Here is a 26,178-nt window from a genome sequence, read left to right as displayed (position 1 = left end):
TCCTTTAAATCCAGAATTACAACAATTTAACATGACCCTAATGCAAGAAACTCCCTTCATTCTTTACACAGAAAACAAAACTAAACTACTGAGTCTAGATACCCTTTTCAGAATAGGCATTAGGGTTTTTTAAAACTTGAAGATTACACATTTATGTGGGAAGGAAATGAAATCCTGGATCATCTTTGCTCTAGATAAAAATTGCTAAAAACACGGGGTGGGGAATAGATTTAGAAAAGCAGTTTTGAAGACCAGCATGCATTTGCACAATAGCTCAAGATATGAAGATATGAACTACACTTTCAGATTTAGTGAGTATTTCACATGCAACAGTTATACCTTTTGGCTTCTAATGTTTTGTCAGAAAAATTCACTGATAAAATAGTAAACCAGCTCTAGGAAGAAATGAAGCTGAAAAGGAAGCAAGGCAATGTTAAAAAAAAAACAAGTAAATTACAGTGCTGCAGAAATTAAGAAATAATAATAAAAGCTGTATTTTAGAATATGATGATTTCAAAGAGGTTTTCAATTTATTTGCTTCAAAGAGAATGGTTACCTCACAGACAGTAAACTTAAATTTCTTCTTGTTGATTATGCCAACAATCAACATTATGCCAATATTACGTCCATGCTACTGTACTCAGAATGGGGTTTGTGTTTCAAAGTTCCCCTCTCTGGGTAGTCCTTTCAGTGGTCTCCTGGGAGGTACCAAGCACCTGTCATAACAGGATCCATCAGTTTGTTTCACCTGATTCTCTTTAAAATGTTTTGCCTCTTGTTTCTGAGAAATCTAGATGGCGGGGGGGGGAATTGGAAAAACTATATTAAAAGAAACAGTGGCTTTGAAGATTCAAACTATTAAAACTCCGTAATTTAAAAGTGACAATGCTGTTTTAATCACCTTTTACTTTAAATTTAGTGTACAGTTTATAGTTAAACAGTGAAAGAGGGCCTCGTGTTTCCTTACAAAAGCACCATTTTAGCCCTATATATACATAAAGCCAAAGCACTACCATCTTCTGAGGGAACGTTTATTTGAACCGATGTAGACTATTGTTGGTGGGAAAAGGGAAAAATACATTAAAAGAACCTGAAAATGGACGTGACTGATCAGTTTGGGACTGTTGCTACCAGCATCCCAACCAGCCAAACACGCTGGCGTCTACGTGGGTAGGGCCACCGCCTGGTTCAGCAGCACACCTGCCAACAGGACCCCGACTTGCTACAGAGCCGACTACTCCTGTCCCACTTTTCCTGCACCACATTCTACAGACCCCTACACAGTCAAGATGTCTGTCAGTGCTGTGGGAATTATTGCTTTAGTGAGGACTGGAGCACCTGCCCAATCACACTATTCATTAACGAAATGAAGATCTCCATTACATGACTCGAGGGAGGAAAATTATTTCAGAATGGTGAAAGTATCCAGAATAAATCAATGCTCTGAAGAAGGTAATAGAAGCACTTCTGAATATTAGAATAATTTCTAGACCACATGCTAGGGAAAAGATCAAACAATTTTATGTTAAAAATAACAAATACTGACAACCCCCTACAAACTTCCTGTTTTCTGAGAAACTGTATCTGGTGTCTTCAAATTTTAAACACAAAATCTCTTTGTTGCCTTTATAGCAAAAGGAAACCAAAACGAGACAATGTTACAATCTGAAAAGATTAAAACGAAGACTTACGTGAAGTGAGAAACAAACTTACATGTGGCAAACAGTTTTTCCTTTGGGATATGAGCTACGTTCTCAGAGGATGTGGAGCAACAAAGATGGTGAACTGCACGTTGTCCCAAACTTGGTTTAACGTTAAACCACCGTTCAAAGCAAAAATCACCAGTTGTTCATTTCAGCAATACGTCAAGCGTCTGAGCAGTTAGTTGCTCAGTTTTCTAGTTTATCTGCAGTTACTACCCTTCCCCCACTTGACTGACACCCAGATGATCTTGGAACCTGTGTAAAATGAACACTACATCAAAAAAACCACATGAAACAAACCCTCTAAAGAGAAGGGGAAACATTACACAGGTTGTACGGTAAAAGTGCATGGTATCTTCTTTTTAAATTGAACATTTTGCCTGTGTTAAAAAAAAAAATACAATGAGATGGCTTCACTATTTGGGGGGCATAACATGTATAAGATCATCATTTATTTTTAAGCATGAAATAGAATGTTGAGAGATTACACAGTATGTCTTGAGACCACACATTCTGAATTTGAACAACTTTGACTATTTGAAGAGTAAAATCATTAAGTCATTCTACCTCTGAGAAACTGTGTTCATACACATCTTTCTGATGAGCCAGGACAAATTTTTCGTTTGATGTGTGTCAATCAGTATACTTTACTCTCTTTTAAATTTTAAAGATGCAGCTAAAAGACTGACTGACCTGAAGTTCAATGTCTAAATTCTGTTTGCATATGCTTCATTTACTTCTGTAACTACCACTGATACCAAGAAGCTGGAAGAACTTGTACAGTCCCAGTACCTGCAACACATGGTACGTCATTAAAAAAAGAGGAGAGATTTTTTTAACTTGGCCTGTGGCACAGAAGAGACTTGTATGGGAATGTTAGGTTCCAAGTTGGTGCCAGCATTTTGAGGACTCTGAGAACTGACAGGAGTGCAGAAAAGGGCTCCAAAATTAAGCAAACCAAAGAACTGAGTCTCATTTATGAAACATCATTGACAAGGCTGTCATGTCTTTTAATGGAGACAGAGTGTCTTCCAAAAAAAAAATAAAAAACCCACACCAAAATGCACTTTAGTTAATACACTGGTTGGGAAGTTGAATGTAAGAAAATTCAAATGAAATGCAGTGGCTGGAAGGACAGAGGAGGTCAAACTAGACAGGCTAATGATCTCTTTAGATCTCAAAATATCTGAACTGATTGCAATAAGGCCGATACATATACAAACATTTGCAAGATTGGATTGATACAGGAGTATTGGGGTTTTTTTTTTAAAGGTCGTATAGTTTGTCTTACAGAAGAGAGAAGTAATGAACAACATTAAAATGAACAGATTATAAATTCAATCTTGAAGACCATCTGATAATATCACTGATCCAATTCCTAACGCTTATTATCCACATGACTTAAATTAACCTAATTAGCAGATGAAGGAAATAATTAGCTCCTGCATTATCACTTCACCTGCTCTTCTTAAGGCTGAACAAACCCAGTCCTCTCAGTTACCCCTTGTACGTCAACCCACTGACCACCTTGGTGGCCCTTGCTGGAATCGCTCCATATATGTTTTGTACTGGGTGGTCCAACACCAAGGGCAGTGCTCCAGGTGCAGTCTCACAGGTGCTGTAAAGAGGATCCGAATGGCTTCCAAAAGCACTGGCACACTACATCCTTACTAACTAACACAGCCCAAGATGCTGCTGCCCCCACTGCTGCAGGGGCGCTGCTCAGCTTGCTGTCCATCAGGAACCGACACGTCCTTTTCTGCAAAGGTCCTGTCTAATCAACTGGCTGCAGCCTGTAGCAGTGCATGGGTTACTCCATCCCCAGTGCTGGACTTTGTCTTTGCGGAGTGTTGTGTCCTGTCACCCCATTTCTCCAGCCTCTTGAAGTCCCTCTGAACCTGGAGGGACCTCCAGCATGTCAGTCACTCCCCTATTAGCTATGCGTGTCTGCCATCCCATTGTCCCAGGTCATGAATAATGACATTAAACAATAGTGGCCCAAGAAGTGATCCCTAAGGCAAATCACTTGTAAGCAGCCATCAGCTGGACATCATCTACAACCCTTTGAACATCACAGTCCAGCCAATTTTCCATCCACCTCATCAGCCACTTACCCGCTCCATGTCTGGGTAATTTGACTACAAGGACATTATACAACATCCACTGCTGTGTCCTTGAACCCAGAGCCATTTATTTCTTCAAAGAATATCAGTTACAAGTTATAGTATTGCTACTCATAAGTATAATGATTCAGCCAAGAAGAGCTAACGAACTCAGCAGCTTCTTTCAGTAAAAAGGAGTAGCAGACAGAAATACTTATCATCAATAACATGTTAATGGTAGAAGTGCTATTTATTAAATTTAAATTTTACTCCAGTAGTGTAACACTGATAGACTACCCAAAGAATGCTGGATGTAGCCACACAGCAGTCATCAACGACCACGAAACACCGGGAAAATTTCAGAAGACTGTATGTATGACCCAACTCACGTTCTCACCTGTTTGGTTCTAATGGTACTCCCCAACCATGTTCAGGCAAGCAAGACAAAGGCAAACGGAGGCCTGCTGCTCGCTGCATTTGGCCATCATTCTGACACTTAGCGCACTGTATTTGTGCTAAAATATGACTGTCACAAGCTCTGGTCCTGCTCTTCTGCTTTTTTAAGAAAATAAAAACCACAACAAAAAAAAATCATGTAGATTCTCCTCCCTCTCTTGCATTCTCATTCTCACGTGGATATTGGTGGCATTAGCCTTCTGTCTATTTATATTAACACCAGGTTCCATCTTCCATCATTATTTCTGTTAGCCTGATGTTGCTCCTAATAGCCTTTGAACCTGTTGATCTGGTGACCATGGGTAACCGTGCCTGATGATAGCAGTCAGTAAATTCACCCTCCTTGTCCTGAAGTCTTTTAATTCTGAAGGGAAAAAAAAAAGGGTTCAGAAATTGATTACATTTCAAAATCGCTCAATATTAGTTATTTAGTTTTTACAGTTCTATAATTGCTTTTATTTTGAAAACAGGGAAACCAATAAACAACCATCTTCAATAGCTTTCCTAACCTGATCCCTGGCTGTTTGGACAATTTCTCTGTATTCCTCCCAGGCTGTCTGTCCTTGCTTCCACCCTCCGTAGGCTGCCTTCTTCTAAGTTTGTCCAGGAGCCCCTCGTTCATCCATGCAGGCCTCCTGGCATTTTTGCCTGACTTCCTCTTTGTCGGGATGCATCTCTCCCAAGCTTGGAAGAGGTGAGCCTTGAATATTAACCAGCTTTCCCGGGCCCCTCTTCCCTCCAGGGCTGTATCCCATGGCACTCTACCAAGCAGATCCCTGAAGAAACCAAAGTCTGCTCTCCTGAAGTCTAGGGCAGCGAGCTTGCTGTGTGCCCTCCTTGCTGCCCTAAGGATCTTGAACTCCACCATTTCACAGTCACTGCAGCCAAGGCTGCCCTTGAGCTTCACATTCCTCACCAGTCCCTCCTTGTTGGTGAGAACAAGGTCCAGCATAGCCCCTCTGCTCGTTGTCTCCTCTGTCACTTGGAGGAGGAAGTTACCATCAATGCATTCCAGGAACCTCCTGGGTTGCTTGTGCCCCACTGTTTTCCCTCCAACAGATATCAGGGTGGAATTCCTTTGTGCTGCTCTTCAGGTGCACTCCTGCTGACCCATGATCTCTCTCCAGGCTCGGGCATCTATTGCTGGCACTGGTATCAGACTGGATGTGGAGTGGGATGGATTGAGGCTCCTCTCCTCTGGCAGCTTTAGTTTCAAGCCCTCTTCGCCATCTTGGCAAGCCTATGACCAAAGATGCTTTTCCCTTTCTCTGACAGATGGAGCCCATCAGCCCCCAGCAGACCCATTTTCTCAAAGTGAGTCCTACGGTCTAAGTAGCCAAACCCTTGGCTGTGGTACCAGTCCCATAATCAACTGTTGATTTGCCAGATTCGGCTGGCCCTTTCAAACCCCTTTCCTTTGACCAGGGGGACTGATGAATAATCTCCCTGTGCTCCAGAGCCCCTTACCGCCGCTCCCAGGGCTCTGTAACCTTTCCGAGGCTCCCCAGACGGCTCCTGGCTGTGCCACTGGTGTCCAGGCGGAACAGCAGCAGCGGACGAGAGCCACCGGGCTGTACGAGGCTCGGCGGTCTCTCGGTGAGATCCCAGACACGACCCCCCGGCAACCAGCGTGTGTACAAATACAAAAACAAGCCCAATATTGCCGAAAGCAACCGCTTACCCTGGGCATTGGCGCTTCCCCCACCTCGTTCTCTTGAGGCGGGAACTCAGAACGCCAGAGCTGACGCCGGCACCCCCCGCCCCAACGGCCGCCCTAACGGTCGCTCCGCGCGCAGCCCCCCCGCCGCCGGGGCCGGGCCTTGTCGCCGAGCTTGGCGGGCGGCGAGCTGCCTGCCTGCCCGTGGGACGGGTGTCGGCGGGCGGCGGCGCGACGGGATCTCCCCACCGGGTACCCGCCAGGGACGTCCCTGCCGAGGCCGCACAAGGGGGCGCTGGCGCTGGCACCGGCTCCCGTCCCCGCTCCCCGGCCCGGTGCTCCTGCGGCACTGCCTGGGGCAGAGGGAGAGGCCGAGGCTCTGCAGCCAGCGGAGCCGCGGTGAAGACAGGGCGGCGCGGAGCCACGGCCATAGCGGAGCAATGGGCCTCGCTGGCGAAGGGGCTGGCCCCGCCCCGCCCCGCGTTGGGCCGGCCGGGCGGGCAGGGCTGCGGGCGGGCAGCGCGGAGGAGCCCTTGTGCGCCGTACGCCCTCCGCGACCGCCCGTGGGGTATCGCCCGTGTGTCTCCGGAGTGCTGTTCCAGCCCGCCTGCAGGGCTTCACAGCTGGATTTCTTTGCAGAACTGAGATATTACACTACTTCCGCCCCCCCCCCCCCGCCCCCCGAAAATGCCTTATGATACTTTCTGCTGGTATAATAATAATTCACATAGTAAGAGATACTTCTGCCAGTAAAGGAGGCTCCGTCTAAACCTGGGTGTGCAGTAGCAGTCTTTAAGAGTGCTCTCACATGGTTCAATGTTTGTTTCAGATCCTCGTTCTTAATATTTTAATACATTACTTAGCATTTATTTCATACGAAGAAATCAACCCATCAGAGACCCATTATAATGGGGCCCCCATAGAACGAGCACAATAACAAACCTGTCTTCCTTCATTTCTGGCTAAACGAGGGATCATTTTTTGGAAAGAATTTTACCAAACACTAATGTCAGGTATTTCATTACTGTGTATTTTTGGTATGTGGCATTAGCATGGTCTGATTTGTCACAGACCCGTTCCAGTACATCACTCTGCCAGGGCAACAACATGCACTCCCTATTTTGTTTGTTCCTGTAACATGGTAACAGAAGCAATGCCCCAACTTGGCTCAGCTTGACAATGTGACTCTATTTTAATATAATTATCTGGTAGAAAAAGATTAAAGATTGTGTTGAGAGCTGCCTATTGCCTGAGATTGAAGTCATAATATTACTGCAAGCTAGTTCTGGATCACTCTTCTGGCTAGTCTACCAGAGAAAGTAGTACCAAATGCCTGTAAACTCTTACGATGGTCTTGTTTGCTTTTTGGATGACGGCAAGGATCAGTGGGAATGGTGGGAACAGACATTGCAAATGCCATGACAGCATGAACACACATTTGCTAAGAGACTTAGCTTAGACTCTGATGTGACTCCCAGTAAAACGTCTAACATCTAGTTTTGTTTCAAACAGGTGTTTTTCAGAATAGCCATGCTTGCTGAAAACTAATCTTACTGTATAGAACATGAGAGAGACTTTTTAATGACACTTTTCCTGAGTCAAACTTGAGAAGCACCATGCACACCTGTAGTGAGGGTCTAAATGATCTTGTTCTACCCAGAAAAGTTCAAAAGTGCCATGACTGGCTTGGCACTTCCTTGCTTCTCAAAGTAATACAGAGTAATGGTCTTGTACATAGACCCACAAATTACTAGTTTCTGGATGAAAACCAGAATGACTGAACTTGCTCCATGACAGAGTATGTACATTTAACACTCCTAAGCAGTTCCTCTTACTTGCATCTGACTTTCCTTTACAGGGACTCCAGAAGAGGCCCTCACCGGAGTTTTTGCAAGGAGCAGAAGCAGATTAAGATTACTTTTACCAAGGGCAAGTGTCATTCAACAGCTACATTTTTATTAGGTGGACATAATTTAGCAACTGAATAAGCATTCTTCTTTGTGAAAACTTCCTCTATAGTTAGTTCCTCACTTAGCATCTTTCCAGTAGGAACGCAGAACTGAAAGGAGTCACTGAAAAGGAATGGAAGGGGGTGAATCACCAAGGGCAAGTGGTAATATTTCAGGTGTCTCATGCGTTGGTTTGCAGGAATTGAGTATCAGTCACTGAGGAAGCAATCTGTTCTCAAAGGCAGGCCAAATGAAGAGACTGCGAGAAGGAGCACTGTATTTTCATGAAGTAGTCAGATCGCCTTTTTTGATATGGCTGGCAAGCGCCACCATGCAAGCGCATGAGCGAGGCAGAAATCGTCTGGGCTTTCTAATGTCTCATGGAGGTGTCAGCATTCCTTCTCTGGTTAGAGAGCTGAACAAGAAAATCTCAGCCTTTCATAGAAATGCTTGCTAGAGCATTCTGGGATTCTGCAACATGATTTTTGGAGTTGGGTAATTGTTTATAAACTAGTCAGCAATAGAAATAATGTCCTGAAATAATGTCCTTTTCAGAAGGATACCCGTCCTGATACAGGGAACTGATGTATTTCTGGAGCTTTGCATTCACCTCCTGAACTTGAGGCTGAAGATTCAGTATCCAGATCTCCACGATATGCCTTCATAAACCTCACGGACACTACACAATAATACATGCCTTTCTCTGAGGCAAATAACTATTTAATATGCCTATGAGTTGTGACACAGCATTGTTTTGAAAAGCTAAGGAAAGAGCCCAGATAATTCCATTTTACAAAGGGAGATCGAAAGTATCTCAGCATTAAGGCTTTCGAGAAATATTCCTCTGGAATTTTTCAAGTTACTAACTGTACTAATAAGCAGGGAACCTATAAACTGCCCATGGCTGAAAAAATTGTGATTATGTTCACAGCTGCATAATTACAATTCACAGCACAGGCAGCGAGGAAGAATAAAAGAAGTTTCTCACTGCCATTAATGAATTATCTATACAAAGAAAAAGAAGAAAAATTGACATCTATTTGTTTTATTTTTATCAATGTATATAGTGCACCTATCACCAAGTATTTTTACGTGGACAAACGACAGAAATTTAAAAACACATAAAATAATGGCTCCAAATGGACAAGCTTAACAAATAATAATGATGAAATTCTTTGTGGTTCAGGTGTGTCAAACAGATTTTAAAAGTATAAACACAATTAAAATTAACAGCACTAAAGCTATTTAGTAAGTGTTAAGCTAAAGCTACACAATCATTTCCCAGAGTATCAGCACACTTATTCAATTCAGCCTTATTAGCACCTTGGTACCAGTTGCTGAATGGCTCCCAATTATTATTATATACCAACACCAGGTGTCAAAGACATATATATTTTTTTAAGTAATATGCAAAAGGCTTTTTTTCCGCCCAGCAGTTCTTTAGACAAAATGTACAATAAACAGAAAGAAGAGAAAGTACTTGTTATTCAAGTTTCCAAAGGTTAATTACTATGTTATCTATACTGTAAGAAATTCTTCAGTATTGTTGGCAACTGGAGTTGTGGGACAAGATGCAGTCTAGCCCTTCCTATGTAATTTCGGATACATAGTCGGCAGAGCTGACAAAGAGAAGATGGTGTGGCTGCAACCAAAAAGAAAGGAGTTTAATTATACAACTATAAAAGCCAGTACTTTGTTTTACAACATTCTCGCACAATAATGGGATTTCTTAAAAAAAAAAAAAAAGTTCATATTTTGCAAATTTGTCCTTTCCTTTCATTGCCTTTTTGCCCTCAACGATAAAGACTGGGGTTGCTGAAACCTTATTAATAACCAGGGAAATACTCAAAAAAGCAAGGTCAGGTCAGCAAATATTTTGTGCTTTTGAATTAAAAACCTGCTCCCAGAAAATATCTGATGTCAACAACCATAAAAACTGTGGTTTTGTTTTGTTTGTTGTTTTTTTTTTTAAATTTATAGAACAGGTGAAATACATGCTATGGCACTACAAGCTGCACTACCAATGTATCACTGTGACAAGAATAAGCAGGCAAAATACTCCAAGATCCTGGACCACGTTTAGCGGTCTCACTAGGTCATGATAATGCCTTTGTCCCTCTACACCCCCCACTCCCTCAAAATAACACTTCTCTGGGCAAAAAAAATCCTACTAGCCTTGGTAATTTTGTGGTAACCAACTGTTTTTAGAGGGTTTTTAAACAGCATTCAGACTGTAGACATGTTTTCTGGAGGAAAGCTTTAAACAATGCTACTTGTCAGGTCACCCCTAAAGAACTGCCCACAGTTACTGCAACACTTCCTCTGCTTATTTCCCACCTTAGTCTTGTGGCTTATTTTTATGCTGTACATAGGTCAGTCTGAACAAATCCCGTTCCCTTTGGGATATTCTCTCTCTCTGTAAGGCAACAGACCTTTAAGAGTTTTAAGAAACTCTTTTAAGTGTTGACTGCCAATTTCTCAGGTACTTGTAATCAAGTAAAGAAAACTTAGAAAATGAAACTTATGATACTTTTTGCCTACAATCGAAACAAAGTGCTTTTTGAGTCCTTTAAAACGTATTTTTAAAAATATTGGGACAGATGGCCAAAACTAAATATGTTTTTAATCTGAAATGTAAATATTCTGTTTCTTTTTAACAAGGTCTGTAACAGCCAATAAAAATGTAGCTTTAACGTGCAATTGTGTAAACACCCAATAAACATATGATGATACTTTTTCAGCTTGTCTAAATTCTGATGCTGCTTGGTCAACAGGCTCTGGCCTGAGACTAAATGCTACTGGGTATTTCTATAGTTAGAAAGGAATTTACCTGAATGTTAATATATTCATTTCATAAAGCACAACATTAGCTTCTATAACGTGGGTTGTTGGGGTTTTTTTGGGAGGTGGGCTGTGCTTTTGTTTTTTAAGAATACAAGTTACAGTTGCAAAACCACACATGTAAAACTTACCTTCATGGAGGAGCAGCAGTCTCTCCACTAAACTGCTTGGAGCAGCTAAGTCAACAGGCCTCTCAAAATCTGTATTTTTGGCATTTATGTCTGCCCCAAATTCAAGGAGTAAGTTTACGATCTCTGTACTAGAATGCTGGGCAGCAGCATGGAGTGGAGTTTCCAAATGCTTTCCTTTCTGCACATTGGCACCTGGTGGGTAGATGCACACAAAGAAACGTAAGAAGAGATTAATTAAAATTGCCATTGAGTAAAGACAATGTTACAAAACAAACAAACAAAAAGACCCACTGTCCTAGAATGCCACAGTGAATTTAGCCAGTTTATGAATTCTATTGCATAGCACTATAGCTAATCATATCAGTGGCTTGGTTTTTTTTTTTGAACCCATGCACTTATCCTAGGTTTTATTACCTAAGCACAACTAGTATTTAAAGGAAAATACCTTATAAAAAGAAGACAAATCAAATTAGGTCATGTGAGCATCATTGTTGCCTTAACCATTTTGTACATGTTTAAGAAAATTTGTACTACATATTCCTTATTTAAGTCTTTAAAAAGAACCACTAAACTGAATTTCAGTATTTATATTTTTGTAAGTACATCAACTCAAGGAGGAATCTAACTTGGACACTTCATGTTTTTTCGTGTGTTGAAGCTGGCAAAGGGTTTGAAATACCTTTCCCATCCCATCCAACCTTTATCAAGGATTTTTTTATAAAGGACTTAATTTTAATTAAGGTGAGGTACGCAGTCAAGAAAGCTTACAGGGAAAAAACCCAAGCCATTAATTCTCCCAATCCACAGAATTCTAATTATTACACTTTTGTATTAATAAGGAATTGTGAATTTATTTTAAATTAAAATAGACTAAATTAATTTGCAATAATGCATTCATATTTAGGAAAAAAATATCCATTCAAGAGTTAAACAAAACTATCTAGTATGGAAGAATTTCCCCTATAGGTAAGCTATTAGTCTCCCTAAAACTGGGTTTGCCCCAACAGTTTTCTGCATTATTATAGCAGAAGAAAACCCCAGACTTCTTAAGAGAGCTTTACTGATCTTGCGAGACCAAAAATTGGCTTCCGTACCAACTTTTCTCCCCAAATCAACAATTTTTGCCTTTTTAATTCCCATTTGAGTAAAAGAATCTAATAATACCACAGGCCTAGCAATTAGATTTGAAGCCTGAATAACTCGCTGTTCTCAGTATTAACAATCTGAGAATACTTCCACAGTATCATTCTCTTGCCTATTTCACTGTCCATTTGCTTTTCAACTTCTAATACATTCTCATAAGCCGATAAAATATGAAAAAAATCAGAATGACACAGTTACTTATTTTTTTCAACTTCCATACTCTTTTCTACTTCAGGGCACCAACAAATGCCTGCTCTTCTGTTACTGTTTTTAATGTATGGTAGTATTTGAACCCAAAAATATGCTAGTTACACTTCTGCAGTTCTTAAACACAAAAATCATGACATAGGATAGTCAATCATACAAAGAGACTGACATAACAAGAAACAATTTAACTTTTTGCTTAATTTCTAAATAACCTGCAATTAATGAGAAAAACAATTCCGGTGCAATGATGGCAAGTCTGTAACTATTCATATATACATTGTGCTGCAGGACACAAAAGCCCTGTGTGTCATTACCTAAAACACAGCAAGCGATCCTTTAGCTATGCCAATTGTGTCCCTGAAACAGAATGAGACTCCAACATCTCTTTCCCGTTGATTAAATAAAACCCGTGAAATTTAGGATCAAATGCCTTTCACCTTACCTCTTCTCTCTGCAACTCAGCCTCTATGCCTTGTAAAAAGATCAGAACATGCTGAAGAATCAAAAAGGGTGGGACTACATTACTAAAGAAGTTCTGCTGAAAGCTCAGTGATTACTGTATAAAATTCCTTTCCCAAAGCTGACATTTTACCTTTGTTTTTCCTACAGAAAATGAACATCTACAAAGCTGCAATAGCTGCTAAAATTTTTTCTTCTTATTGGTCGTGCTTCCTTTTTCCCTCATACTCTTGCTATGCCACAAAAAATGAAAGACATAGAAAGTTACAGTAAGAAATCATGCATCACAGAATGAACTTGGAAGTAGAGCCCAGCAAGCAAGGTTTCTAGTTTCATGACTGAGCACAGCTCACTTCACAGGTGAGTACAGTACACTTATTTTACAAACTAGTAGTATTTTTATTTAAATCATGACATACCTGCATAAAGAAGCTTTCGAATACAATGGATCTGCTGTGAAACACATGCTACATACAGAGGTGTTCCTAAATGAGGAAGATCTTGGTCAACATCTATACCCCACGATATCAGTACCTCCAGACATCCGCTGTGACCTGTCAGTACAAAGCATGACAGAGTTTGCTTGACTTCAGTAAGCTGTGTCATAGACAAAACTGGACACGTTTCTTAACACTACTATTGAGGTATTTGTCAACCGCTCTGTGTTTGTTCAGCAGGTAGTTTCTTACCTCTGCTGGCCGCTTCATGAGTTGGTGACGGAAGACAGGACTCCCACTGAGCTTTGGCACCATACTCTAACAGGAGCTCAGCACATGCCGCACTGCCTCTCGAACACGCATTAAATAAAGGTGTCACTCCATCAATTGTTGTAGCGTTTACCTAGAATATATAAAATCTATTTCAGAATTGAAAGAAAGGTAAATTTGTAAACAGGATATAGTTAGAAATTGCATTAAAATACAAAAAAAAAAATAATTACTGGTTAGAATAACGTAGCATAACTGATCAGTTCCTGTGCTATTATCTTCCTTTCACCACACCCCTCAGTTGAAATTAGTTTACTATTATTCTTGTTGAACTATGTTGAATAAACCAAAACACACCTGAAATAGTAAAAAGCACACATTAACATCTGGGCAGTAAATAATTTTCAAAAGTCATGGCACTTAGCTTGTTTCATTTATACAGAAAATCTACACTTCATGTAGTAATGGGATAATGGGGACCTTCTCTCTGCAGCTCTGTCAAGAATGCAAACTCCTCACTAAATGTGAGAATTATTTGCCATTTTCTTCTGTGGTTTTAACCTCCAAGTTGGAGACATTTCACAGGATGGAGACCAACCTCTCCACCTCACTAGTTAACTGTGTATTCCCAGTGTGAGAGAACAAGGAGAGAAACTAGAAAAATTTGTGAAGGGTAAGAATACTAAAGGAAGGAGCACAGGTCTTAGAAGAGTGCTCCTTCCAGGACTCTGGCCTACCTTCTTCCATGAACCCCCCAAACCCACCAAAACAATTAAAAGTACTCAAAAATTCAGATAAGAAAATGAAAATTGTTCTTAGAGTTTTGCCTATACTATTTACAGTTTTGTATCTTTAGAATCCTTGTGCTAGCTGAAGTGGAGAGGAATTATTTTTTTTTTTTTTAAACACCTATGTATTTCTTTTTTTCTTTGTTTGTAATAACATAGACATACTTTACATGGTTCTCAAAACTGAATTGTAAGGACAATAAATATTTCCATCACAAAGATTAGAGATTTGGGAAACTATGCAATTGAACTCTCATGTCAGCAGAGATTGTAGTGAAAGTGGTCTGTAAAATCCCATTTTTGTTTTGTGATAACAGATAGACAGCCCGTATCAGAAAAGAGCCAGTATTTTTTGTACTCAGACCAAAGAATCTCTAGAGCACACATGTACAATGTGACAAAAGACGTTCTGGAGATGAACAGTCTCCTGCAAGACACTAAAACCAAGAGCAAACCAGTAAAGGGACTCATTGCATATTTTAAAAGAGAAATAATGTAATGAATTTCAGAGAAGAAATAAGGCTGGTGACATACTGCTAGCAGATTCTCTGTAATTCAGTACTCTGTCTCAGTGTCTGCCCACCACTACCCTTTGCTAGCGTTCAGATGGCAGCTTATTGTAATTAAATATCAACGCAACCAATAGAGCAAATAGAGGGAAATAAAGATTAAAAAATATAAAAAACAAGGAATATATTCTTCTCAGTTAAACCAAGGTTAGCATCGGACTTCATATACAAAAAATCCCAAAACCCTTACATTTGCTCCTGCTTCAAGAAGGATTCTTGCACATCCTACATGATCTCCCAGGCAGGCTTCATGAAGAGGAGTTACTTGGTCAATTGTTAGTGTGTCTACATTGTACCCCTAAACAAGACATAAATGACATACAAAGATCATACAAAAGGTTTTAAGAGTTATTTCCTCACACTACTGTTCAAGTGAATAGTTTACAATACTCTAAATAGGCTTAAAACTCTACTTGCAATAAATACATCTTCAGTGAGCATAAAAAGACTCCTTCATCAATCATTGTATATAACAGATTAAAAGTAAGCTGTCAGCTCTTCTTTTTTTTCAAAATCAGAACAAGGAACAGGATATAGAGGGCATAAAGAAGATGGAAACAGACTGTTGACATGCACAGCAATAGAACAAAAGGCAACAGACACAAGTCAGAACATGGGGAATTCCGGTTAGGTATATGGCAAAAAAAATTCACTGTGGGAACAGTGAAACCCTGGAATAGGGGTCCAGAGGTTGGTGGATCTCCAGCCTTGGTGATCTTTAAAACTCAAAAAGGGCCTGAGCCTAAACTGTCCTGTGATTCTATGATTCTCTGACTTAAGGTCTGAAATACCTAAAGCCATGAATTTTAGCAAGAAAAACACTTCTTGGATTGATAAAATCACCGAACCCTTGAAATTTTCTACAGTAGACATTGTTTGATTCTTAAGAACTAATAATTTCATCTATTGGCTTTTGTCAAATGTATTCTTCAATAGCATAGTAGCTAATATGACAATACTGTAATATTAAAATTTAGTGATTTAAAGTCTCTCTCTTTGCTATTAATGAAATACATTTTTTTAAAATCACAACTATGCGGAACCCAGAATCTTTCAGTGATTCTTCCTCTCAACAAGTATTTTCCTGACTAGCTCTATTTACCTGATGGCATAAAGCAGTGGAACTACATTGAACTTATACCATGCAAGAGGGGAAGACTGATACATATTTAGATACAGCTTTGGTAAAAATTTTTTTAGGGGGGAAGTTTTAAAACATGCAGAGGAAATATTGTAAATATTAACTTATATCTTATCATACAAAAAAATTCCTAAATGTGTATTGCTCTGAAAAATTCAAGTGAGAAAAGCAAAGCACACTAAATCTGCATTAATAATTTTTGCTGCGAAATTAAGTAACATTAAAAATGAAAGCAATTTTAAGAAAACAGCCTTCACCTGTGACAATAAAGTCTTTAGAGAAAGAAGACGTCCTTGACTGGCTGCCTCATGCAGAGGTGAACGATCTGCCCAAGAACCTATATAATAACAACACTTATTGAGTAAACCATATGAATTAGAATGATTTCAGAATGCATAAAGCAAAGCAGAAAACAACACGCACAGAATTAAGTCAACTGTCCCATGAAATTACTTTCTTCTCTTTAGAGGCTGTTTCAAATTATCAGTTTCTAGACAATAAAAACTGCTGTATTATTAACTGTAAACATCTAAAATTATTACACAGTAGGGAGAACAAAACATTGATATATTGATGTCAGTATTTCAATTTAATAAATTCATCAACTGCAATATTCCACTTCTATTTTTGCATTGTTCATTTTAAAAAAACAAACATTTTTGCAGCTGGCATAAAGAAATTTATAATTTCAACAAATTGATATTTGAACTTAAACCAGATGTAAACCTGCCTGAAAAAGTCCTGAAAAAGCTGATATATATGAAAATAAATATGGAAATCCTTACATATGATGAGATTAATTTGCAGGTACTACATGAGTGCAAGGAGAGAAATATAGTGAGCATCACACTGAAAAAATGCTGTAGTAGAAATATGATATTATGTCTAAGTTCTCATTGTAATACAATTAGGGCTAAAAATGCTTAATGTAAATGTCTGGAATTTATTTTCATTTATTTATCACCCCTAATAAAGTAAGGGTTAAAAAACCCCCAAGAAATCAACCAATCACCCCACCTTCACACACATACCCCTTCTTAACTCCCAACCCAGGTCCCAGAGTCATCCCGTGGCTCCTGATGAAGAACCCTCCCTTTCCTCTAGAGGACTGGCCACAGACAGATCCCTTCTAGCCAGACAGGGTTGCAGGCAGCCGATACCAATTTAGTGTATGAATTGTGCAAATCAAGTTTTGAGAGACTGTATAGGGAATAACAATCTCCAAAATATATTATGAATTATCGATATTAATTCCTGTGAGAAGAACTGTAAAATCCTAATACAATCACTCCTGTGAGTTATATCAAGCACCCAAAAATCCCTGAAGAAACGTAAGAGAGAAATAGCCAAGTATGATGAATTGGTACTGATGGCAGATGAATCTCCAGCGCGTACGCCTTTGACTTTGTCTGTTGCAATGGACCAGGACTGCCTGCAAAGCTGGTTACTGCATTTCAGTGACAAGGCAACAAATTTCAAATGAGAAGGCTATTGCTCAATTCACTGGCAATCATCAGTCTAAGCTCTAAGGTAACTACTCACTAGAAATAGACCCTGTTTCTATTTCCTATTGCACCCCTTCTGTCTGAGCGCCTGCTTCAGAAAGTACACTTTGGTTACAATAAACAACACCCTCAAATCACATGAAGAATGACTGAAAAGATTAAAACTGCTCAACCTGAAAAGAAATCAGGGCATAGTCAAAAAGATATGAGATAGACTATATAAAGCTCATCACAGAAGTTAAAAAATATGAGATTAAAGCTTTGTCAACCTTATCTTAAAAATGCATGGAGATTTCTACTATGTCAGAGTATCCAGTATCTGTGAAGCTCTTTGTACTCTTTCACCTGCGGGAGTAGATGGACCATAGGCAAGATCCAGCTTCCAATACTCTTTCAGAATTATTTCTGCTAAGCTCTGATCATCTGTGTGTGCTTGTATGTGTACATACACATACCTCACTCCTTATACTTTTTACTTTAGGTTTATTAAGTGTAGCATATTGCAGTTCTTATTACTAGTCAGAATAGCAACTAAAAAAAAAACCCATACACAAAGTGATTGGGATTTTTAAGGGGTATTACAGTACGTTAACCGAGCGCAGAAATCTTAAAGTGACCCGATTTTGACACAACATCAGTATTTTTTCTGTCTTCGCAATAAGCTCAGATATATTTACCCTATTGCAGGTCACATGTGTGCAATCACTATGAGAATTTTGACCAGTTTTCCTTCTTCTGTAGCAATATCTGAACTAGCACTTGAGTCATTTTAATTCAAATGAGTTAGATCTATTAAGTTCTCCTGTTGTCAGCTGCAAGGAATTCCTCAAAAATAATTAAAAGCTGTGTTTAGAGGCTGCTTTTGAATTTGTCCCCCTGTCTCTACAGATGAGGACTTCTCTCTCTTGACAGTTTATCCTACTCCTAAATTAACAGGAAAAAAAAAAAGACAATTATTATATAGAAAAACATATAATAAAATTTTAAGTGTCATGAAGGTTTTATGTCCATTAAATACACTCACAGTTTGGACATTTTTCTAGCCATGTATAAGTATAAACAGAACAAAGACACAGGTAGGATCTGAAAGCAACATTTTTTCCACCTTTCTTCCCTTCACCTTCTTCCCTCTTGGATTGCTCAGAAGAATGTCTGTTAATGTCATTACTCCAGTGACATTTGACATTTGAGAATCAAATCAGTGAGCTCTGTTTTGTACCTAGACCTACCTTATATCCCCATCCTCATGTAGAAACAGCCAGCAGTGAGCTGTTTCTGCTAAATACATTAAATATAAAATGGTTGTATCAGCTCTACTAGAAATAAAATCTGTAAGCAAAATGCTGCAGAAATATTTTGTTCAAACCAAGTTTGGGAAAAAAAAAAAATCACGTTCTAACTGATTTATCAATAAACATAGTAATTCATCACTACAGGGACAAAAATATGTTCAAAACAAAAGCGTATCATAAATAAACATCAAAGGTGTCTTAAAATAAATTCTTTGTCTAGATTGCTGCCTTCTGCTAGTCTACAAACTTGCCAGGTCTCACTTAGAAAGCATTAGCAAGAACATAAATGACGACATTTTTTCATTCGATGTTGTCTGTAACAGCGGTACTAGCAAACATAGTCTATTCCAAAACTGTTAATGCATTAATTCCCTACTGATGTCATCTCTGACAGATGCTGAATACAAAGTATCTCCAACTATATTTAGAAACCACGTTAGTTCCAAGTTCTCTGGTGTATAGATTACCAGGAAAAGCAGCCAACATTGAGTTGTAAACATTACAAGAAAGAATAAATATATTCACTGTATTAACAGGCAAAGTTAAAAAAAATTACAAAGTATCATACAATACCTAAATCTCCATCTCCCCATGGCACTTCCAGCCAATCGCAATTATAAATCCTACTCATTTCTTTCAATCTGGAAAATAAAAGAAATTTAAAAAAAAAAAACAACCCTGTTCTTGCTAGTTTGGCCTGTTTTTAATACACTCCAGCTATGTTTGGAAGGAGATCCACAGCTCACTGTAATAAGAACTTTCACCCTTCAGTAAACACAGATTTGAAGATATAAGCATATACAAGTTGCCAGTTTCTTTTCTTATGCTAAAGGACCGTGGCATTTTTTGTACATTTTTCACATTTCTTTTTTTAACATAACAACTTTTCAAAGTGCCAGTATCTGTACATTTGCCTTACAAGACAGATTAACTGGAATTTCAACAAAGAGAAACAACTCTCAGTGAAATCAAGATAACCTTGAGCTGAGTAAGAACTGCAGGTCAAACTCCTCCTTTTTTAACCTCACGCAATAAGACACATAGTTTTATATCCTCAAAAATCAGCATTAGTACATAGATTTGTAAGGGAAGCACTGCCAAATGTTCATCTGTTATTTTACCACTCACTCAGAAAAAAAAAAAAGTGAAGATATTCTGAACAATTTCCTACTCTTGAAAGTCATACAAACCAAATTTGTTTTCCCACACAGTTCTGTTTATGATGCACCCACATTACATGACCACACATTAGTTTTGCCATTCCAGTGTTGTAGTCAATGAATGAGTTAGCATTCATATCATTTTGTCTCTCCATACTTAGTAGGATCTTGCACTCTTTAAGACATGCTATCCAAGCTATAAACTGACTATGACATTGTTAATTTTATACTGCCTTTTTCATGGTATTCTCCCAATAACAAAATAATACTTCAAAACCCTTGTTGAATCTATTTTCATAACGTCATCCATTCGTACTATTTTATAACTAAGGAACCAAAAGACATAGAGTTTTAATGCTTAAATCATAAAACCAGTCTAATAGCTTATTTTTTCCAGAGTACTTGAGCATTAGAGTGTACACTGAAAGCATACTTTAATTATTGTTATGAGAGCTTTGAGCTTCTGAAATTTCAGCCTTAGATAATAATAACCATGATCAGTCAAGAAACTTTTAGGTTAGATTATTGGTCTTAAAACACACAGGTACCACAGGAAAGACAAGAATAGAATTTGCTTTTAGAGACATTAAAACATTAACCCCTTTTTCCTCCCATTCACTGTATGCCTTCTAACCTTTGCAATACACAGGAAAACATAGGGTGTATTTTCTCTGAGAATAAACCTAATACATTCTCAGAACATCATCCATCTTGCACATCAAAGGAAGCAGGGGCTTTGTGGAAAAGTACAGCATGTGACTGTTGTCAAACACTGGGTTATAATGCATTAGAGGGTCAAATCGGTGCGGCACAGGCAACATTACTTTTAACAATTCCTAAATTTGGAGTGCTTTGGCATTGCAAATTAACATACTTTTCACACAGAAACATGTGCCACTAAACTGTATTAAAAGTACTGAAGACCCACAACAGCAATATACAAACATTGCTCACTTGGGTCCCAACAGAAGCAACACCATGCTGCGTGAAGGCAATGGTAATGACGATAGCGGCAGCAGCAGTTGCTCCTGCTGGCTCTGTGTTGGGCATTGCACACACAGGAAGAAGTGTGTCAGGCCCCTTCTCCCATCACATGAAAGCACAGCAACAACTCCCCTGCCCATTGCTCATGGACAGTTTGTTTTTTCCATCTTCTTGAATGATCAACAACTGGCTGGGTATTTTTCTAGCTGAAAGTAGCTTGCAAACTGTGTGCCATAGCTAGAGTGACAAGGTGTAAGGTCACATCAACCTCTGAATTCAGAAACCCATTAGACCCACATCAGATTTGATTTGAGTACATGGAACAGCTGGCAGTACTCTTAGGCCATTCTTATTTCCTTGGACAAGTCACTACAACAAAGTAAGGGTTTTTCAGTGGCCCTCCTAACTACAAGGTGACAGAAAAGGCATATGGACATTCTGAGCTGAGTTCAGGCTCTGGAGGACTTCTGCCTGGAATAATTTGGCTCCTCAAATGCAGTCTCAGCCTTAATCCAGACTGCAAACTATTTCCCCAAGTTGCGCTCAGAATTCTCAGTATTTTCCCAGCCTGCCAGAGAGTGAATGCAGCCCTTGGCCCAATCCTTAGCCTTAAAAGCAGTACTCAGTTGGGCAGCAAAGCTGGGCCTAGTGTGCTGACTGTTGCCACATCCAGGAGATTTTGGTAGAATAGCCTGGTTGTGGACCCTCAAGCCGGTAGGCTGAAGACCTTTTCCTAGCCTGACTCTATCCTTTCACTTTTCTGCCAGATCCTATCATGACATATTCCACCCCCCACATCACTTTTAGCCCATTTTCCTATCTGCATATTTAATTACATACTGCATTGCAGTACGACTTTCTCTTCCTTTGCTCTGCCAGGGTGCCTGAAGAACAAAGTCAGGTTTGGATACCTCCATGGATGGGAATACAGAGGGAAGAAAGGAGTCTCCTTCAGATTTGTCATTATATATACCTGCTATTCAAGTGAACTGCAACAACTAAAAGCCTCAATGGCAACAGAAGTCTCCCAGTACTTCAAGATGTCCATCCATAAATATATATGCCCAGCTTGGCAATCAGAAAGAGGCTGTGAGTAGCTGGATTCTTCAGAAAATTTTACTTTTGATACTTCACTGTGATTTTGAAAATTTCAAAATTTGACTAACTATGGCTATTTCCTTGTAAGAATGGCAAAAGAGCCTAACCCTGAACCATATCAAGGAGTGGCTAATGCCAACGTCGATAACTTGTAGAATTTCTTTTCAGCCTGAGGGAGAATGTCCTAATTTTTTGGGAACCACTGACCTAACTAGCTGAAATGTTCATAAATAAAAGTCACTAAAGATCAGGAAATTTTAGCGCAAACAATTAACCACATGACGGTAAAAGATACACCGCATATTAAAACTGATGAATAAATTTAACCTTACAGTATCATTGCATTCAAACAGTTACTTGGGAAACTGTGGTAATTATTGCTTAAATTCTTGAATGTCGCTTAATTCTACAACTGGCAGTACTGGAAATCAGCACAAATATTTAAGAATAACTGATTCCTATAACATAGAGCTACATTTTACACTTTAAATTCATAACCATTTTTAGGCACAATATATCAAATCTCTCTTTCCTATCTCCTCCTTTCCTTGACTATTTTAACATCTCTAGTTTTTAATTTGATACCATATTATCAATAATTTAATATTTGATTACCTAATTATTTTTTTTTCCCCTCTAAGCCTTATGATATGGTCAATATTAATTGGAATTATGATCACTCTTTTAAAAATTCCTATTGGACTCTCACAATTACTCAAAGCTCCCTTTTACACACTTGTATTACAAAAAAAAATAGGAAAATATGGCACAGACAGTAGCAGTCCTAAACACTTCTTTTATAATAAGAGTTTGTTCCTCATTGCTGAAAAGGCCAGTGTCCAACAACTTAAATACCTCCTAAGCACTTCTCAATGCAAACCCTTACAATTATATCTTTGTCTTTAGTATCTTAACACAGGACAATAATTCTGTCACGTGTAGTTCCTCCATTGCCTCCTATTTCAGCTACCTATAAACTTGTAAATTTACTCCTCCCCCTCCTTTCACTCCTTGGTTCCCCGTTGTAAACAATTAGCCTTCAGTATCCAGTTACCTTGTGAAGGGACAGCAAAAGTCAGAGTAAGCCAAGCCTTAAACACTTGCATAAAATAAATCGGGCAGATAAACAAGAAAAGGTATTTTCGATCAGCTGATACGAGTGCAGAAAGAACAAAAATAGCTTCAACACCCTTGTGTTAACTCATGCAAGACTATAAAGTGCCACTAACAAGCATGCATTTATATCACAGCTAGGGAAAGAAAAAAACACAACAAAAAAAAAGCTTAGAGCTAGAACATCATAAATTGGGTCATCTTAGCATATTTCAGCATACAGTTTCTGAAATGGCTGCTATACTAACCTTGGCTGGTCAGAATACCCCAGCTAGCTTTTCGTTTCGCAGGACACTCCCCTATACTTTCTAGGCGTCTTTTGGGGAGATTCTGGCTCCTCTGAACAGCAGTGTTTGTTGTCATTATTTGTTTCTCGAGGAAAGGCTGTCTGTCATTGGTGCAGGTACCCTGGTCTGATGAACAGCCACAAATGGATTTCTACTACCTTTTTTCTTCCTTTCGCTTTTTCACAAAGGATCTTGCTGTACTTACTGTAGAATGGCTACAACACTGAAATCCATTCAGTAACATTTACTAGCTTGGACTAGTGAGTATACGGTGGGGGAAGGGAAGGACTGCTCTAGCATTTTCTATTTTTAAAACAGAGAAAGAATCAGCTTAGCTACAGCATGAGTCTTAACTATTTACATGATCTAAATGGAAAGAAGGCGTTAATTTTTTAATCATTTAACCAAAACTGAAACAGATTCTTAAAGCATAAGTATTCAATGCTTTGTTGCTTGAATAACAAGCAACCTAAAACAGAAAAACTAAAACTGTTTTATCAGCACAGCAGTTCTTTTAGTAATAGAAACAATAATTATTACTGCATCAAGTTTTACTCATATCTAACTTGCAGTTAGGGGAGAATTTGGAATTCAGAAGAATCCCTGAAACTATGAAGTATTTCTGGGGGTTTTTGTGGTGTGGGTTGGTTTTGGGGGTTGGTGGTGTGTTTTTTTTTAAATAGGGGATAAGGTATCCTACAGATGTCAACTACAAACTACATCCTGAATAAATAAAATCGTGGTTTGAATATCAAAAAATAAAAAAATAAAAATATTTCACTGGTTATTTTGAAAGTCTGATCCCATTATGAAAGTAAGGCTGTAGTCTTGTCAGAAGCAGAACAGATCAATACTTTTTTTTAAAATGACAATAAAAACAAGGGCGACCGACTAGCAGTAGAATTTTTTTGGTTGTTACTATGTATCATGCTAATACTATACAACAGAAATCCGCAGGGAGAAGCAATCCATGATAAAATTCCAGCATGGAAAAAGAGGACAGTGATTTCTCTGTACTAATAACATGTTAAGATGCCACCTTTACCTCCCTGCCACTTCCTTCACGTATTTCCTCACTATCCTCTAGCCATTTGTAAACTCTTTAGAAGGAAATTAACATTACTGGGTTTCATTAGTACACCCCCTTCAGGTACCCGACAAAAAACAATCCCCAAGATGCTGAACAGGTATTTAATGACATTTTTTATATCACTCTTGTTTTTCTTTAAGAGAAAATCAGAGACAAGATTATAGTTAGGTAGGGTAAGGGGAAGAAGAGGGAGGAGCTGCAAATTTCACCTTGAAATTAGAGCACATGAGAACTGCTCTGCTGGAATGGTGCTACACTGTTTACAGAACAGAAGCAAGTGGGCTACTGCTATTCTCACGAGACAGAACAAAACTACGCTCTCCCAGACATTATACTGCTTTCAGAAAGCTGTTCTTCTCAGTTTTTATCTTGCTGAATGAACCAGAATACCTTACAGATTGAATACACACTTCTACACATTCAGCAAACAGATTCTGCAACTAAGCCTTGAACAGAGCTTTTGCAAAAGGGCTCATTATATATATATATATCACTTTAATATTAGAATTACTTGTTAAATTGTAGTGTTTCCTTCAAGTAAATAAATACTGGAAGAGGAATTAACAGGAAACCTTACTAAGGATGTGTATATATGTGTCTGTGTCAGGAAGACACCAGCTGTGTTCTCCAGGTGAGAAACAACCGATGACAATTTCTGTACTTGCCACGGCTCTGAGGCTCATCTCAGTTTTACGTTACCTTTCCATTTGGAATGGAATCCCAGGACTTTCAGGAGAAGGTGGTGAGGATCGGGATCAAGCAAAGCATCTGGCACTGCAGGGCAGGGATTGACAGTGGGCTGGGAAGACAAGACCTACATGTTTTTGTAGGAGTTTTGTGGGTGAGGTTGTCAGCTGAGAATGAAGTGGAGTCCTGCTAGCGGACTGGTACAAAACTGGAAGCAGTTCATACAACTTGTTTTCCACAGGTATTCCAGCCCCCATTCTCTCTTACTATTCTCAGAGGTGTGACTTCAGGAGCAAGGCAAACAGCAGATATACAAACAGCTACCATGGCTTCAAAGAGGAAGACACCTCCCCCCCCGCCCCCCAAGGCAGTCAGCAGCACTTGCTCACTCTCATCCAGGGAATTGCACAGGAAGCAATGAGCTACCAATGGAGTTAGACTACCCCCAAAATCCGCCATCTTCAAGGCAAGAGTACTAGGAAAAGCATCTCTATTCCATAGGCACTTGCCACCCATTATTATTACGTTACTTTGAATACTCTGGAGGATATCAGAATGCAATGTATAAAACCAGGTACTATCTTTTTTGTATGCTTTAAAGAAGACAAAGCTTATCATATTCAGGACTCTAGAAACAACTTTTCACTAATTCTGCTAGGCACAACCATTCATCCTCCAGGCAAAAGCCATTAAAAAGTGCTATTAAAACAGTACATAAATAAAAGTAAACAAACAAACAAACAAATTGAAAGCTAGACCAACATCAGAAATCAATTGGTAATCTATTAAAAATATACTTGAGATGTTGATATAAAGAGGGGATGAACATACAGTTAAAACTGTGGAGTAAGGCTGAAGAACTCACTATTTCACTTCCACCTCCTGACATGGAATTGCTATGTGATCTTCCTCAAGCCAGCCAACCATGCACTCAGTTACATTAACTACAAAATAAAAATCAGTATGTCTCAACTTCATTAGGTAATAAACTATAAATATTTGAAGCTACTTAGGCTTGGTACTCAGATTCTGTTCTTCAGATTTTTCCCTATAGAAGATATTCAAGCACTTCTAAAACCCACCAGAAAACCTGTAACAGAAATCCAAGT

General features: G+C 39.0%; 1 protein-coding gene across 2 annotated transcripts in view; it reads right to left on the bottom strand.

Annotated features, from left to right (window-relative positions):
* Positions 1 to 9,353: 9,353 nt before the first annotated feature.
* The window catches only part of ASB5 (ankyrin repeat and SOCS box containing 5), a 28,068-nt gene continuing 11,243 nt past the window's right edge, over positions 9,354 to 26,178 (bottom strand). Inside the window, exons 1-7 of one of the 2 annotated variants that reach the window (XM_086464237.1) lie at positions 19,224 to 19,281; positions 16,111 to 16,190; positions 14,903 to 15,010; positions 13,338 to 13,488; positions 13,068 to 13,202; positions 10,840 to 11,031; positions 9,354 to 9,509 (exon numbers count right to left, since the gene is read on the bottom strand). In XM_086464237.1, the coding sequence (XP_086320363.1) occupies positions 9,382 to 9,509; positions 10,840 to 11,031; positions 13,068 to 13,202; positions 13,338 to 13,488; positions 14,903 to 15,010; positions 16,111 to 16,190; positions 19,224 to 19,281 (852 nt within the window). In that variant the 3' untranslated portion in view covers positions 9,354 to 9,381. Of the gene's footprint in view, positions 9,510 to 10,839; positions 11,032 to 13,067; positions 13,203 to 13,337; positions 13,489 to 14,902; positions 15,011 to 16,110; positions 16,191 to 19,223; positions 19,282 to 26,178 lie in introns of those variants that run through there. The other variant, XM_086464236.1, reaches the window with a different exon arrangement.

This window comes from Leptosomus discolor, chromosome 4, assembly GCF_034619465.1.
Source record: "Leptosomus discolor isolate bLepDis1 chromosome 4, bLepDis1.hap2, whole genome shotgun sequence".
Lineage (NCBI taxonomy): Eukaryota > Metazoa > Chordata > Aves > Leptosomiformes > Leptosomidae > Leptosomus > Leptosomus discolor.
The sequence above is the reverse complement of the archived record's forward strand: the minus strand, read 5'-3'. Positions and strand labels throughout refer to the sequence as shown.